At 45.4% G+C, this 18,210-nt stretch overlaps 1 protein-coding gene across 7 annotated transcripts in view; it reads left to right on the forward strand.

Annotated features, from left to right (window-relative positions):
- Positions 1-17,047, forward strand: part of LOC139568449 (fascin-like) — a 42,632-nt gene extending 25,585 nt beyond the window's left edge. The window contains exons 4-8 of one of the 7 annotated variants that reach the window (XR_011673612.1): positions 623-785; positions 3,553-3,674; positions 5,750-5,920; positions 11,197-16,558; positions 16,590-17,047. Coding sequence is in view for 1 of the 7 variants with exons in the window: in XM_071390272.1 (XP_071246373.1) it covers positions 623-785; positions 3,553-3,674; positions 5,750-5,920; positions 11,197-11,402 (662 nt within the window). In the remaining 6 variants the exon portion in view is untranslated. Of the gene's footprint in view, positions 1-622; positions 786-3,552; positions 3,675-5,749; positions 5,921-11,196 lie in introns of all 7 variants that reach the window. The other 6 variants (XR_011673613.1, XR_011673614.1, XR_011673609.1 and 3 more) reach the window with 6 other exon arrangements.
- Positions 17,048-18,210: the final 1,163 nt, after the last annotated feature.

Below are 18,210 nucleotides of genomic sequence, written 5' to 3' on the forward strand. Positions count from 1 at the left end.
AGACTGGTACTGTATATCTAATATATGTTGGGTATCAGTGATCTACTAGTATAGACTGGTACTGTATATCTAATATATGTTGGGTATTAGTGATCTACTAGTATAGTCTGGTACTGTATATCTAATATATGTTGGGTATTAGTGATCTACTAGTATAGACTGGTACTGTATATCTAATATATGTTGGGTATTAGTGATCTACTAGTATAGACTGGTACTGTATATCTAATATATGTTGGGTATCAGTGATCTACTAGTATAGTCTGGTACTGTATATCTAATATATGTTGGGTATTAGTGATCTACTAGTATAGACTGGTACTGTATATCTAATATATGTTGGGTATTAGTGATCTACTAGTATAGACTGGTACTGTATATCTAATATATGTTGGGTATTAGTGATCTACTAGTATAGACTGGTACTGTATATCTAATATATGTTGGGTATCAGTGATCTACTAGTATAGTCTGGTACTGTATATCTAATATATGTTGGGTATTAGTGATCTACTAGTATAGACTGGTACTGTATATCTAATATATGTTGGGTATTAGTGATCTACTAGTATAGACTGGTACTGTAAATAGACTGTACGATCTCTGTGACCCCTGACCCCAGGCATGGACCTTTCGGCCAATCAGGACGAGGAGGGTGACCAGGAAGTGTTCCAGGTGGAGATGAGTCGTGAGACAGGAAGCAGGAAGTGTGCGTTCCGTACCGCTGCAGGGAAGTACTGGACCCTCACCGCCACCGGAGGACTGCAGTGTACCGCCTCTACTAAGTAATACACTTCACTATACACACTGTACACAGTGTACCGCCTCTACTAAGTAATACACTTCACTATACACACTGCAGTGTACCGCCTCTACTAAGTACTACACTTCACTATACACACTGTACACAGTGTACCGCCTCTACTAAGTAATACACTTCACTATACACACTGTACACAGTGTACCGCCTCTACTAAGTAATACACTTCACTATACACACTGTACACAGTGTACCGCCTCTACGAAGGAATACACTTCACTATACACACTGGACACAGTGTACCGCCTCTACTAAGTAATACACTTCACTATACACACTGTACACACTATACACACTGCAGTGTACCGCCTCTACTAAGTAATACATTTCACTATACACACTGTACACAGTGTACCGCCTCTACTAAGTAATACACTTCACTATACACACTGTACACAGTGTACCGCCTCTACTAAGTAATACACTTCACTATACACACTGTACACAGTGTACCGCCTCTACTAAGTAATACACTTCACTATACACACTGTACACAGTGTACCGCCTCTACTAAGTAATACACTTCACTTTACACACTGTACACACTACACACACAGTACACACTATACACACTGTACACACTGTACACACTGTACACACTGTACACACTACACACACTGTACACACTGTACACACTACACACTGTACACACTACACACACTACACACACTATACACACTATACACACTGTACACACTACACACACACACACAGTACACACTACACACACTGTACACACTGTACACACTGTACACACTACACACTGTACACACTACACACACTACACACACTATACACACTATACACACTGTACACACTACACACACTACACACACTATACACACTATACACACACTGTACACACTATACACACTGTACACACTATACACACTATACACACTATACACATTATACACACTATACCCACTACACACACTATACACACTGTACACACTATACACATTATACACACTATACCCACTGTACACACTATACACAATGTACACACTATACACACTATACACATTATACACATTATACACACTATACCCACTATACACAATGTACACACTATACACACTACACACACTATACACACTATACACACTGTACACACTACACACACTATACACACTGTACACACTATACACACTGTACACACTATACACACTATACACACTATACACATTATACACACTATACCCACTACACACACTATACACACTGTACACACTATACACATTATACACACTATACCCACTATACACAATGTACACACTATACACAATGTACACACTATACACACTATACACATTATACACATTATACACACTATACCCACTATACACAATGTACACACTATACACACTATACACACTATACACACTGTACACACTGTACACACTATACACACTATACACACTGTACACACTGTACACACTATACACACTATACACAATGTACACACTATACACAATGTACACACTATACACACTATACACACTATACACATTATACACACTACACACTGTACACACTACACACACTACACACACTATACACACTATACACACTGTACACACTACACACACTACACACACTATACACACTATACACACACTGTACACACTATACACACTGTACACACTATACACACTGTACACACTATACACACTATACACACTATACCCACTACACACACTATACACACTGTACACACTATACACATTATACACACTATACCCACTGTACACACTATACACAATGTACACACTATACACACTATACACATTATACACATTATACACACTATACCCACTATACACAATGTACACACTATACACACTACACACACTATACACACTATACACACTGTACACACTACACACACTATACACACTGTACACACTATACACACTGTACACACTATACACACTATACACACTATACACATTATACACACTATACCCACTACACACACTATACACACTGTACACACTATACACATTATACACACTATACCCACTATACACAATGTACACACTATACACAATGTACACACTATACACACTATACACATTATACACATTATACACACTATACCCACTATACACACTGTACACACTATACACACTATACACACTGTACACACTGTACACACTACACACTATACACACTATACACACTGTACACACTATACACACTATACACACTATACACAATGTACACACTATACACAATGTACACACTATACACACTATACACACTATACACATTATACACACTATACCCACTATACACAATGTACACACTATACACACTGTACACACTTCACACACTATACAAATTATACACACTATACACAATGTACACACTATACACAATGTACACACTTTACACACTTCACACACTTTACACACTATACACAATGCACACACTACACACACTACACACACTTTACACACTATACACACTATACACACTGCACACACTACACACACTACACACACTACACACACTTTACACACTGCACACACTACACACACTACACACTACACACACTACACACACTATACACAGCAAGTAATACACACACTACCTGCGACTCAGAACCTCTTAACAAAATATGTTATTTTAACTGTGTGTGTGTGTGTGTGTGTGTGTGTGTGTGTGTGTGTGTGTGTGTGTGTGTGTGTGTGTGTGTGTGTGTGTGTGTGTGTGTGTGTGTGTAGGTCAGCTACCAGTCATTTTGATCTGGAGTGGTGTGAGGGGAAGGTTTCTCTCAAAGCCTCTAATGGGAAATACGTTGCTGCCAAGAGAAACGGACAACTAGCTGCTACCGTCGACAACGCAGGTTAGTCTGTCACCGTGGATACCGTTACCGTGACCACTACCGTTACCGTAACCATACGTGCTGTAACTATGGCCAGTGAATCTTATCATTGCAGAGTTGTGTCAGTGTTCCTTATTATTGATCTGTTCACTTTAAACAATCAATCGACTGACTGATCAAGACACAAACCTATTCGTTAACTTTTAGTTGGTACTCATCCCGGATCCGGGAGCACCCCCCACAGTAAAAAAGCTGACTAGCATAGCCTAGCATAGCGTCACAAGTAAATACAAGCATCTAAATATCATTAAATCACAAGTCCAAGACACCAGATGAAAGATACAGATCTTGTGAATCCAGCCATCATTTCTGATTTTTAAAATGTTTTACAGGGAAGACACAATATGTAAATCTATTAGCTAACCACGATAGCAAAAGACACCACTTTTTTTCTCCACCATTTTTTTCCTGCATCAGTAGCTATCACTAATTCGACTAAATAAAGATATATATAGCCACTAACCAAGAAACAACTTCATAAGATGACAGTCTGATAACATATTCATGGTATAGGATAGTTTTTTTTAGAAAAATGTGCATATTTCAGGTATAAATCACATTTCTACATTGCAGCTGCAATCTGAAATAGCGTTGGAAGCAGCCGGAATAATTACAGAGACCGACGTCAATTACCAAAATACTCATCCTAAAACATTTCTGAAAAATACACAGCATACAGCAATCGAAAGACACAGATCTTGTGAATCCAGACAATGTTTCAGATTTTCTAAGTGTTTTACAGCGAAAACACAATATATCGTTATATTAGCATACCACATGAGCTAACATCACCCAGCATTGAATCAAGCCAAAAGGGTCGATAACGTTATCGCCACCAAAATATATAAATTTTTTCACTAACCTTCTCAGAATTCTTCAGATGACAGTCCTGTAACATCATATTACACAATGCATATAGAGTTTGTTCGAAAATGTGCATATTTAGCATCAAAAATCTTGGTTATGCAATGTAATCTGTCAAAACATGGCATGCATTCGGGCCGGCGCCATCTTGGAAAGGCACCTATGATTACGATTATTTATCGATTAGATTGACTAAAAAAATACAGGTTGGACAGCTAATGAAAGATGCATTGGTTATTAATGCAACCGCTGATTTAGATTTTTAAAATTAACGTTACAAGACATACATTGTGAGTTACAGCCAGACTAGTGCCGCAGAAAATGGCCGACAACTGCGTTTACATTTTTCCACATAAATACGGAATAAAATCATAAATAACTCTTACTTTTGGACGAGCTTCCATCAGTATCTTGGGCAATGTGTCCTTTGTCCAAAAGTATCGTTGCTTTGTTGTAAAACGACCTCTTCAACTTCAGAACTAGCAGCTAACGATAGCTTCACGGCACACACATGCCCAAATCGTCAAACGCAATACTAAGGAAATTCAGAAAAATAGCAATATACTCGCATGAACTGATATAAATCGGTTTCAAATAACTTCGTTATGATGTTTCTAACACCTATATCGAACTAAATCACAGACGGATAGATCTTTGATCAATAACGAGAGCTTTTGAGCATGCGATTCTGATGTCCTCCCTTGCGCCCTGGCGAGCGTCAAAAGGAAGGGTCATCTCACTCCACTCCCTTTTATAAACTCTGACAAACACGTAGAGACACCATTCCACTTCTCATTGGTTACTGACATCCAGGGGAAGGCGGGTGCAGTTCATGTCAAGCCATAGGGCACACACAGAGTTTTCAACTGATCCGAGATCAGAGACTATTTTTCAGAGCTTCGCATGTCCTGTCATGAGTTTCGCTGTAGAAAGAGTTCTGGTTCACCCACAGACATAATTCAAACGGTTTTAGAAACTAGAGATTGTTTTCTATCCAATAGTAATAATAATATGCATATTGTACGAGCAAGAATTGAGTATGAGGCAGTTTAATTTGGAGACGATAAATGCTAACGTTGAAACAGCACCCCCTATATTGAGAAAAGGTTTTAACTTATCAACTAATCAACTAATCAATCAGTGTTTGATCTATTTCCTCGTTTTGTCTCCAGGGGAGGCGGAGCAGTTCCTGATGAAGCTGATCAATCGGCCAATCATAGTCCTCCGTGGAGAACACGGTTTCATTGGCTGTCGTAAGGTTGGCACGGGAACGCTGGATTCTAACCGTTCCTCCTACGACGTCTTCCAGCTGGAGTTTAAAGACGGAGCCTACAGCCTCCGAGGTACACACACACACCTACACAGGGCCCTGATGGAGCCTACAGCCTCCGAGGTACACACACACACCTACACAGGGCCCTGATGGAGCCTACAGCCTCCGAGGTACACACACACACCTACACAGGGCCCCGATGGAGCCTACAGCCTCCGAGGTACACACACACACCTACACAGGGCCCCGATGGAGCCTACAGCCTCCGAGGTACACACACACACCTACACAGGGCCCCGATGGAGCCTACAGCCTCCGAGGTACACACACACACCTACACAGGGCCCCGATGGAGCCTACAGCCTCCGAGGTACACACACACACCTAAACAGGGCCCTGATGGAGCCTACAGCCTCTGAGGTACACACACACACCTACACAGGGCCCCGATGGAGCCTACAGCCTCCGAGGTACACACACACACCTACACAGGGCCCTGATGGAGCCTACAGCCTCCGAAGTACACACACACACCTACACAGGGCCCTGATGGAGCCTACAGCCTCCGAGGTACACACACACACCTACACAGGGCCCTGATGGAGCTTACAGCCTCCGAGGTACACACACACACCTACACAGGGCCCTGATGGAGCCTACAGCCTCCGAGGTACACACACACACCTACACAGGGCCCCGATGGAGCCTACAGCCTCCGAGGTACACACACACACCTACACAGGGCCCCGATGGAGCCTACAGCCTCCGAGGTACACACACACACCTACACAGGGCCCCGATGGAGCCTACAGCCTCCGAGGTACACACACACACCTACACAGGGCCCCGATGGAGCCTACAGCCTCCGAGGTACACACACACACCTACACAGGGCCCCGATGGAGCCTACAGCCTCCGAGGTACACACACACACCTACACAGGGCCCCGATGGAGCCTACAGCCTCCGAGGTACACACACACACCTACACAGGGCCCCGATGGAGCCTACAGCCTCCGAGGTACACACACACACCTACACAGGGCCCTGATGGAGCCTACAGCCTCCGAGGTACACACACACACCTACACAGGGCCCTGATGGAGCCTACAGCCTCCGAGGTACACACACACCTACACAGGGCCCTGATGGAGCCTACAGCCTCCGAGGTACACACACACACCTACACAGGGCCCTGATGGAGCCTACAGCCTCCGAGGTACACACACACACCTACACAGGGCCCTGATGGAGCCTACAGCCTCCGAGGTACACACACACACCTACACAGGGCCCAGGTGGAGCCTACAGCCTCCGAGGTACACACACACACCTACACAGGGCCCCGATGGAGTCTACAGCCTCCGAGGTACACACACACACCTACACAGGGCCCCGATGGAGCCTACAGCCTCCGAGGTACACACACACACCTACACAGGGCCCCGATGGAGCCTACAGCCTCCGAGGTACACACACACACCTACACAGGGCCCCGATGGAGCCTACAGCCTCCGAGGTACACACACACACCTACACAGGGCCCCGATGGAGCCTACAGCCTCCGAGGTACACACACACACCTACACAGGGCCCTGATGGAGCCTACAGCCTCCGAGGTACACACACACACCTACACAGGGCCCTGATGGAGCCTACAGCCTCCGAGGTACACACACACACCTACACAGGGCCCTGATGGAGCCTACAGCCTCCGAGGTAGACACACAAACCTACACAGGGCCTTGATGGAGCCTACAGCCTCCGAGGTACACACACACACCTACACAGGGCCCCGATTCAGCCTACAGCCTCCGAGGTACACACACACACCTACACAGGGCCCTGATGGAGCCTACAGCCTCCGAGGTACACACACACACCTACACAGGGCCCGATGGAGCCTACAGCCTCCGAGGTACACACACACACCTACACAGGGCCCCGATGGAGCCTACAGCCTCCGAGGTACACACACACACCTACACAGGGCCCTGATGGAGCCTACAGCCTCTGAGGTACACACACACACCTACACAGGGCCCTGATGGAGCCTACAGCCTCTGAGGTACACACACACACCTACACAGGGCCCTGATGGAGCCTACAGCCTCCGAGGTACACAAACACACCTACACAGGACCTCAATGGAGCCTACAGCCTCCGAGGTACACACACACACCTACACAGGGCCCCGATGGAGCCTACAGCCTCCGAGGTACACACACACACCTACACAGGGCCCTGATGGAGCCTACAGCCTCCGAGGTACACACACACACCTACACAGGGCCCCGATGGAGCCTACAGCCTCCGAGGTACACACACACACCTACACAGGGCCCTGATGGAGCCTACAGCCTCCAAGGTACACACACACACCTACACAGGGCCCTGATGGAGCCTACAGCCTCTGAGGTACACACACACACCTACACAGGGCCCTGATGGAGCCTACAGCCTCCGAGGTACACACACACACCTACACAGGGCCCCGATTGAGCCTACAGCCTCCGAGGTACACACACACACCTACACAGGGCCCGATGGAGCCTACAGCCTCCGAGGTACACACACACACCTACACAGGGCCCGATGGAGCCTACAGCCTCCGAGGTACACACACACACCTACACAGGGCCTTGATGGAGCCTACAGCCTCTGAGGTACACACACACACCTACACAGGGCCCCGATGGAGCCTACAGCCTCCGAGGTACACACACACACCTACACAGGGCCCAGATGGAGCCTACAGCCTCTGAGGTACACACACACACCTACACAGGGCCCTGATGGAGCCTACAGCCTCCGAGGTACACAAACACACCTACACAGGACCTCGATGGAGCCTACAGCCTCCGAGGTACACACACACACCTACACAGGGCCCTGATGGAGCCTACAGCCTCCGAGGTACACACACACACCTACACAGGGCCCCGATGGAGCCTACAGCCTCCGAGGTACACACACACATCTACACAGGGCCCTGATGGAGCCTACAGCCTCTGAGGTACACACACACACCTACACAGGGCCCAGATGGAGCCTACAGCCTCTGAGGTACACACACACACCTACACAGGGCCCTGATGGAGCCTACAGACTCCGAGGTACACAAACACACCTACACAGGACCTCGATGGAGCCTACAGCCTCCGAGGTACACACACACACCTACACAGGGCCCCGATGGAGCCTACAGCCTCCGAGGTACACACACACACCTACACAGGGCCCCGATGGAGCCTACAGCCTCTGAGGTACACACACACACCTACACAGGTCCCCGATGGAGCCTACAGCCTCCGAGGTACACACACACACCTACACAGGGCCCTGATGGAGCCTACAGCCTCCGAGGTACACACACACACCTACACAGGGCCCTGATGGAGCCTACAGCCTCCGAGGTACACACACACACCTACACAGGGCCCTGATGGAGCCTACAGCCTCCGAGGTACACACACACACCTACACAGGGCCCTGATGGAGCCTACAGCCTCCGAGGTACACACACACACCTACACAGGGCCCTGATGGAGCCTACAGCCTCCGAGGTACACACACAAACCTACACAGGGCCCTGATGGAGCCTACAGCCTCCGAGGTACACACACACACCTACACAGGGCCCTGATGGAGCCTACAGCCTCCGAGGTACACACACACACCTACACAGGACCCTGATGGAGCCTACAGCCTCCGAGGTACACACACACACCTACACAGGGCCCTGATGGAGCCTACAGCCTCCGAGGTACACACACACACCTACACAGGACCCTGATGGAGCCTACAGCCTCCGAGGTACACACACACACCTACCCAGGGCCCTGATGGAGCCTACAGCCTCCGAGGTACACACACCTACACAGGGCCCCGATGGAGCCTACAGCCTCCGAGGTACACACACACACCTACCCAGGGCCCTGATGGAGCCTACAGCCTCCGAGGTACACACACCTACACAGGGCCCTGGTGGAGCCTACAGCCTCTGAGGTACACAAACACACCTACACAGGGCCCTGATGGAGCCTACAGCCTCCGAGGTACACAAACACACCTACACAGGACCTCGATGGAGCCTACAGCCTCCGAGGTACACAAACACACCTACACAGGACCTCGATGGAGCCTACAGCCTCCGAGGTACACACACACACCTACACAGGGCCCTGATGGAGCCTACAGCCTCTGAGGTACACACACACACCTACACAGGGCCCTGATGGAGCCTACAGCCTCCGAGGTACACACACACACCTACACAGGGCCCTGATGGAGCCTACAGCCTCCGAGGTACACACACACACCTACACAGGACCCTGATGGAGCCTACAGCCTCCGAGGTACACACACACACCTACACAGGGCCCTGATGGAGCCTACAGCCTCCGAGGTACACACACACACCTACACAGGACCCTGATGGAGCCTACAGCCTCCGAGGTACACACACACACCTACCCAGGGCCCTGATGGAGCCTACAGCCTCCGAGGTACACACACCTACACAGGGCCCCGATGGAGCCTACAGCCTCCGAGGTACACACACACACCTACCCAGGGCCCTGATGGAGCCTACAGCCTCCGAGGTACACACACCTACACAGGGCCCTGATGGAGCCTACAGCCTCTGAGGTACACAAACACACCTACACAGGGCCCTGATGGAGCCTACAGCCTCCGAGGTACACAAACACACCTACACAGGACCTCGATGGAGCCTACAGCCTCTGAGGTACACAAACACACCTACACAGGGCCCCGATGGAGCCTACAGCCTCCGAGGTACACAAACACACCTACACAGGACCTCGATGGAGCCTACAGCCTCCGAGGAAAATATATTTTATTTTGTTGCCTCAGTCCGTTTTAGTTTTTTTTTCTCACAAATTCCGTTTTCTTCGTTTTAGTTTTCGAGGTTTCCGTTTTCCCCTTTTTCAGGTTTTCGTTCTCAAAATCACACTTTTTGTATTAAAAAAACATGTTTATTTTATGCTCTAAGTTCACAACAGCTTAAATCACATCAGTAGACCACTTTCAAGGTCTGGATTTCTTTGTTAAATATTTGATTTTTGGGGAGTAAGTAACTTTATAATTCCAAGGCCCAGCAGATCATGTGAGCTGAGTTCATCGCTCATAATCTGCTGCATCGCTCCATGTCCTTTCCTACTGCTCGGGCTAAAAACCAGTCCGCGCTCACAGGGGGGAAAAACTGCCGCTCCAAATTGAGGCTGTTCTGGGAACAAAAGAGAGGTGCAACTCAATATGAGGAAGGTGTTCCTAATGTTTTGGTATAAATCTACAATAAATCTCCGTTCTCCCTCCTCTCTAGATTCACAGGGGAAGTTCTGGTGCGTGGGAGAGGAGTCCGCAGTGGTGTGCAGCGGGGACACGCCCACCTACTTCCTGTTTGAGCTGTGTGACTACAACAAGATGGCGGTGCGGGCGCCGGGGGGGCGGTACCTTAAAGGAGACCACGCCGGGGTTCTAAAGGCCAACGCTGAGGGGGTGGACAACGCCACACTCTGGCAGTACTGACCACCCTATAAAGTTGACATACATCATTCTGGGTGACATCAATTACCCCACCGTAGAAATCCTTTAAATAAGTAGACTCCGTCTGTTATGACTTTATATGGGCATATAGAATGTATAGAATAAAAAGGAACGTTTCAGACCTTCCTGAGTCTGAGGGTGGTCTAAACTATCCTGAGTCTGGGGGTGGTTTTAACCTTCCTGAGTCTGAGGGTGGTTTAAACCTTCCTGAGTCTGAGGGTGGTTTAAACCTTCCTGAGTCTGAGGGTGGTTTAACCTTCCTGAGTCTGAGGGTGGGTTTAACCTTCCTGAGTCTGAGGGTGGTCTTAACCTTCCTGAGTCTGAGGGTGGTCTTAACCTTCCTGAGTCTGAGGGTGGTTTAAACCTTCCTGAGTCTGAGGGTGGTTTTAACCTTCCTGAGTCTGAGGGTGGTTTTACCCTTCCTGCGTCTGAGGGTGGTCTTAACCTTCCTGAGTCTGGGGGTGGTTTAACCTTCCTGAGTCTGGGGGTGGTTTTAACCTTCCTGAGTCTGAGGGTGGTTTTAACCTTCCTGAGTCTGAGGGTGGTTTTAACCTTCCTGAGTCTGAGGGTGGTTTTAACCTTCCTGAGTCTGAGGGTGGTTTTAACCTTCCTGAGTCTGAGGGTGGTTTAACCTTCCTGAGTCTGGGGGTGGTTTTAACCTTCCTGAGTCTGAGGGTGGTTTTAACCTTCCTGAGTCTGAGGGTGGTTTAAATCTTCATGAGTCTGAGGGTGGTTTAAACCTTCCTGAGTCTGCGGGTGGTTTAACCTTCCTGAATCTGAGGGTGGTTTAACCTTCCTGGGTCTGAGGGTGGTTTTAACCTTCCTGAGTCTGAGGGTGGTTTTAACCTTCCTGAGTCTGGGGGTGGTTTAACCTTCCTGAGTCTGAGGGTGGTTTTAACCTTCCTGAGTCTGAGGGTGGGTTTTAACCTTCCTGAGTCTGAGGGTGGGTTTTAACCTTCCTGAGTCTGAGGGTGGTTTAACCTTCCTGAGTCTGAGGGTGGTTTTAACCTTCCTGAGTCTGGGGGTGGTTTAACCTTCCTGAGTCTGGGGGTGGTTTAACCTTCCTGAGTCTGAGGGTGGGTTTTAACCTTCCTGAGTCTGAGGGTGGTTTTAACCTTCCTGAGTCTGGGGGTGGTTTAACCTTCCTGAGTCTGGGGGTGGTTTAACCTTCCTGAGTCTGAGGGTGGTTTTAACCTTCCTGAGTCTGAGGGTGGGTTTTAACCTTCCTGAGTCTGAGGGTGGGTTTTAACCTTCCTGAGTCTGAGGGTGGTTTAAACCTTCCTGAGTCTGAGGGTGGGTTTAACCTTCCTGAGTCTGAGGGTGGTTTTAACCTTCCTGAGTCTGAGGGTGGTTTTAACCTTCCTGAGTCTGAGGGTGGTTTTAACCTTCCTGAGTCTGAGGGTGGTTTAACCTTCCTGAGTCTGAGGGTGGGTTTTAACCTTCCTGAGTCTGAGGGTGGGTTTTAACCTTCCTGAGTCTGAGGGTGGTTTTAACCTTCCTGAATCTGAGGGTGGCTTTTAACCTTCCTGAATCTGAGGGTGGGTTTTAACCTTCCTGAGTCTGGGGGTGGTTTTAACCTTCCTGAATCTGAGGGTGGCTTTTAACCTTCCTGAATCTGAGGGTGGGTTTTAACCTTCCCGAGTCTGGGGGTGGTTTTAACCTTCCAGACTTGGACTTGTATCAACTCACCACCCAGGGCTTTTACTTGTGACATGTAGTTAAATGCACTAAAGAGGAACAATGGCTCCATAATGAAGACGCACATCTCTCGAGTCTTTTAACGTGTCTGTTTTCAGAGGATAAAGATACGAACATTAACGACGTCATAGTTTTAGAACACTATAACAATATGGAAGAAAATGAAACGGATCTTCAAAAGAACCAAATATCCCTCCCTAGAAAAAGAAACCCTATGGAACAATCCTTGCTTTTCACAATTCACGGATACGTTGGTCCACACGGAAAACTAAAGGCGTTTTCATGAAATCATTTTTGAAAAAGCAATTACAATTTAAACATGCAACTTTAAAAAAAAGTTAATTTCATCAAATGTCGATTTTTTAAATATTTTGGACATCAGAGAGAATCTTATTTGAGTCAGAAAACGATGTTCATATGATATGGAAGATGTACACTACCGGTCAAAAGTTTGGACACATCTTCTCATTCAAGGGTTTGTCTTTATTTTTACTATTTTCTACATTGTAGAATAATAGTGGAGAATAGTGAAATAACACATATGGAATCATGTAGTAACCAAAAAAGTGGTAAACAGATCAAAACAAATATTTTATATTTGAGATTCTTCAAAGTAGCCTGTAGAAAATAGTAAAAATAAAGAAAAACCCTTGAATGAGTAGGTGTTGTAAAACCTCTGACCGGTAAAACCTCTGACCGGTAAAACCTCTGACCGGTAGTGTACTAAACCTTGCAGAGAGCCAATACATTCTATACATTAGTTTATACTGGATTAAGTTCACATTTTCTTCAACTGTAATTGTGTTATGTTACAACTTTCCTTCCATCTTGTGCCAACATCAGATCTTTTTTAAGTCTTGGTTCCAATAGTTTATATATTTCTTCTACGGCACAACGGCAGAGTCATGTCTTAAGTGTAAAACTAACAATGACTCAATAATCCATGCATTCTGGGAAAGTTATGACGTCATAAAGTTACTGGTGGAGTTGAAACGTCGGCAGTCAGAAGTATTACAATGTAAACTTCCTTTTAATCCGTCTGTCTGTATATTTCAAGAGATGACATATGAGAGGTGTAATGAGAGACCCAATTAGTGGGGGGGGAACCATACTTTTCTCGTCAATGATTTAGGAAAAAAACGTTGACTTAAAAAAAACTGGAAATCAAATGATCCTCCATCATTACAACAGTGGATGAATCCAAATGTTTATTTAAATATGGAAAACGTGTTACGGAGAAACATTCAACAGTGTAATTTGAGGCCATATTTCATAGAGTTCTACAAGCACCGGAATGTTCCAGGGAAGGAAGGATGGGGGGGAGAGACATATGTGATGTGTATAGTAGCAGTGGGAACATGTGGGTCTGAGCAGGTGTGATGTCATTGGTGTTCATGGTCTTTGTTTACACATGTTGTTTTTGTAAAATTATATTTCAAAATGAAAAGACTCACACTTTACACTTATACACTTTACAGTTATACAGTTTACAGTTATAGACCTCACAGTTAACACTCACACTTTACAGTTATACAGTTTACAGTTAACACTCACACTTTACAGTTAACACTTTACACTTTACAGTTATAGACTTCACAGTTAACACTCACACTTTACAGTTATAGACTCACACTTTACAGTTATAGACTTCACAGTTAACACTCACACTTTACAGTTATAGACTTCACAGTTAACACTCACACTTTACAGTTATACACTTTACAGTTAACACTCACACTTTACAGTTATACACTCACACTTTAGTTATACACTTTACAGTTAACACTCACACTTTACAGTTATACACTTTACAGTTAACACTCACACTTTACAGTTAACACTCACACTTTACAGTTATACACTTTACAGTTAACACTCACACTACAGTTAACACTCACACTTTACAGTTATACACTTTACAGTTATACACTTTACAGTTAACACTCACACTTTACAGTTATACACTTTACAGTTAACACTCACACTTTACAGTTATACACTTTACAGTTATACACTTTACAGTTATACCCTTTACAGTTATACCCTTTACAGTTAACACTCACACTTTACAGTTATACACTTTACAGTTAACACTCACACTTTACAGTTATACACTTTACAGTAATACACTTTACAGTTAACACTCACACTTTACAGTAATACACTTTACAGTTATACACTTTACAGTTAACACTCACACTTTACAGTTATACACTTTACAGTTAACACTCACACTTTACAGTTATACACTTTACAGTAATACACTTTACAGTAATACACTTTACAGTTATACACTTTACAGTTATACACTTTACAGTTATACAGTTTACAGTTATACACTTTACAGTTAACACTCACACTTTACAGTTAACACTCACACTTTACAGTAATACACTTTACAGTTATACACTTTACAGTTAACGCTCACACTTTACAGTTATACAGTTTACAGTTATACACTCACACTTTACAGTTAACACTCACACTTTACAGTAATACACTTTACAGTTATACACTTTACAGTTAACACTCACACTTTACAGTTATACAGTTTACAGTTATACACTCACACTTTACAGTTAACACTCACACTTTACAGGTATACACTTTACAGTTATACAGTTTACAGTTATACACTTTACAGTTAACACTCACACTTTACAGTTAACACTCACACTTTACAGTTAACACTCACACTTTACAGTAATACACTTTACAGTTATACACTTTACAGTTAACACTCACACTTTACAGTTAACACTCATAGTTAACACTCAAACATCAAAACATCAATATACACACGTAGTGCCAAATGTTATCTAAATGTGTGGCTCTGTATACGCTCAGAGCCACATGTTATCTAAATGTATGGCTCTGTTGTATCAAGGGCACTGTAGTTTCCTAATGTCCCTGGGCCTATACGGCTGTATATGGGGCTACATATAGGGGCTATATGTGGCTAAAACTGGAAACCCCTAACTGGAAAGGATCACATCTGGAATACTATAGGTTTACTCTCTGCCTTAAATGAACGTTTCTCATCTGTCTGAACTCTTAAACATCTCAGAGACAGAACGTTTCTCATCTGTCTACAAACTCTTAAAACTGGCTAGAACCATAGTTTAGAACTGGTTAGAACTGGCTAGAACCATAGGCTAGAACTGGCTAGAACCATAGTTTAGAACTGGCTAGAACTATAGTTTAGAACGGGTTAGAACTGGCTAGAACTACGGAAACATATTTGAGAACTGGTTAGAACTGGCTAGAACCATAGTATAGAACTGGTTAGAACTGGCTAGAACCATGGAACCAGAGTTTAGAACTGGTTAGAACTGGCTAGAACCATAATTTAGAACTGGTTAGAACTGGCTAGAACCATGGAACCAGAGTTTAGAACTGGTTAGAACTGGCTAGAACCATGGAACCAGAGTTTAGAACTGGTTAGAACTGGCTAGAACCATGGAACCAGAGTTTAGAACTGGCTAGAACCATGGAACCATGCCTGTCTGTCTGGTCTGGATTCTAACACGCTACAGGGACCTCAATGCACCCTGACTAGAACACACAGCTATGATGCAACACAGAGGTTGATACTAATAAGGATTCTAGAGAAAACGTGATGATCTGAACCGTGTGTGTGTCTGTGATGTAATACACGTCTTCGTGATGACGAAGAGCACAACTCTTTGTATTGATGAAACACTCGCCTGTCTGAACCTCTGACTAGTCTAATATCGTGGCGCTGCTATTGGCCCGTGAGCACAAAGGGGGGGAAATCCGATTGGTTGTGGCGGTGCCTTGCTTGGTTTACTATGTAACTCTGTTTCTTGGCAAATTTAATGAAACCTGTTTGTTTTTTTATTTTTCATAATGTGGCATATTTGTATTTCAAACTTAAAGCCCAATAAAACTTCACAGTGTAAAAAGTTCCCTGAGAAACTCCTGTCTTTTGTTCTTTTTAACTTCCTGACTAGATGATTGACAGGAGCACATGATTACTACTCCCGCCTCTCTGGAATGTCGGGAAGCCTCCATCATCGTCTTGACAACCTCGCTACAGCTCAACTCCCAGCTGTTGGTCAGTGGAACAGCTGAGACAAACACTACACACAGACATCCTTATCTCGCTAATCCGCTAGTCATTAGTATCACAGCTGGGAGGATTAGCCTCAGTTAGTTTACCTCCATCCTGTAACACTGTTGGGAGGATTAGCATAGCCTCCGTTAGCTTAGCTTCAACCTATAACACTGTTGGGAGGATTAGCATAGCCTCCGTTAGTTTACCTCCAACCTGTAGCACTGTTGGGAGGATTAGCATAGCCCCCGTTAGTTTACCTCCACCGTATAACACTGTTGGGAAGATTAGCATAGCCTCCGTTAGCTTAACTTCAACCTATAACACTGTTGGGAGGATTAGCATAGCCTCCGTTAGTTTACCTCCAAACTGTAGCACTGTTGGGAAGATTAGCATAGCCCCGTTAGCTTAACTTCAACCTATAACACTGTTGGGAGGATTAGCATAGCCCCCGTTAGTTTACCTCCACCGTATAACACTGTTGGGAGGATTAGCATAGCCTCCGTTAGTTTACCTCCACCCTGTAACACTGTTGGGAGGATTAGCATAGCCTTCGTTAGCTTAGCGTAGCATAGCTTAGTTTCACCCCAGATGACAGCATAGCTAATAGGGCAATAAGCTTTAGCCGTAACCACCCACTCAGCTCACACAGCTCTCTAGACAGACAGCTCTCTAGACACACATCTCTCTAGACAGACAGCTCTCTAGACAGACAGCTCTCTGTAGACACACAGCTCTCTAGACAGACAGCTCTCACTAGACAGACAGCTCTCACTAGACAGACAGCTCTCTCTAGACAGACAGCTCTCTCTAGACAGACAGCTCTATACAGACAGCTCTCTGTAGACACACAGCTCTCTACTCAACCTAAACACAGAGGTTCCCTAGACAATGTTGACTTGACTTTCTCCTTTTCTCTCTCTCTCTCTCTCTCTCTCTCTCTCTCTCTCTCTCTCTCTCTGTCTCTCTGTCTCTCTCTCTCTCGCTCTCTCGCTCTCTCGCTCTCTCTCTTCTCTC

This window comes from Salvelinus alpinus, chromosome 2, assembly GCF_045679555.1.
Source record: "Salvelinus alpinus chromosome 2, SLU_Salpinus.1, whole genome shotgun sequence".
NCBI classification, from domain to species: Eukaryota; Metazoa; Chordata; class Actinopteri; order Salmoniformes; family Salmonidae; genus Salvelinus; species Salvelinus alpinus.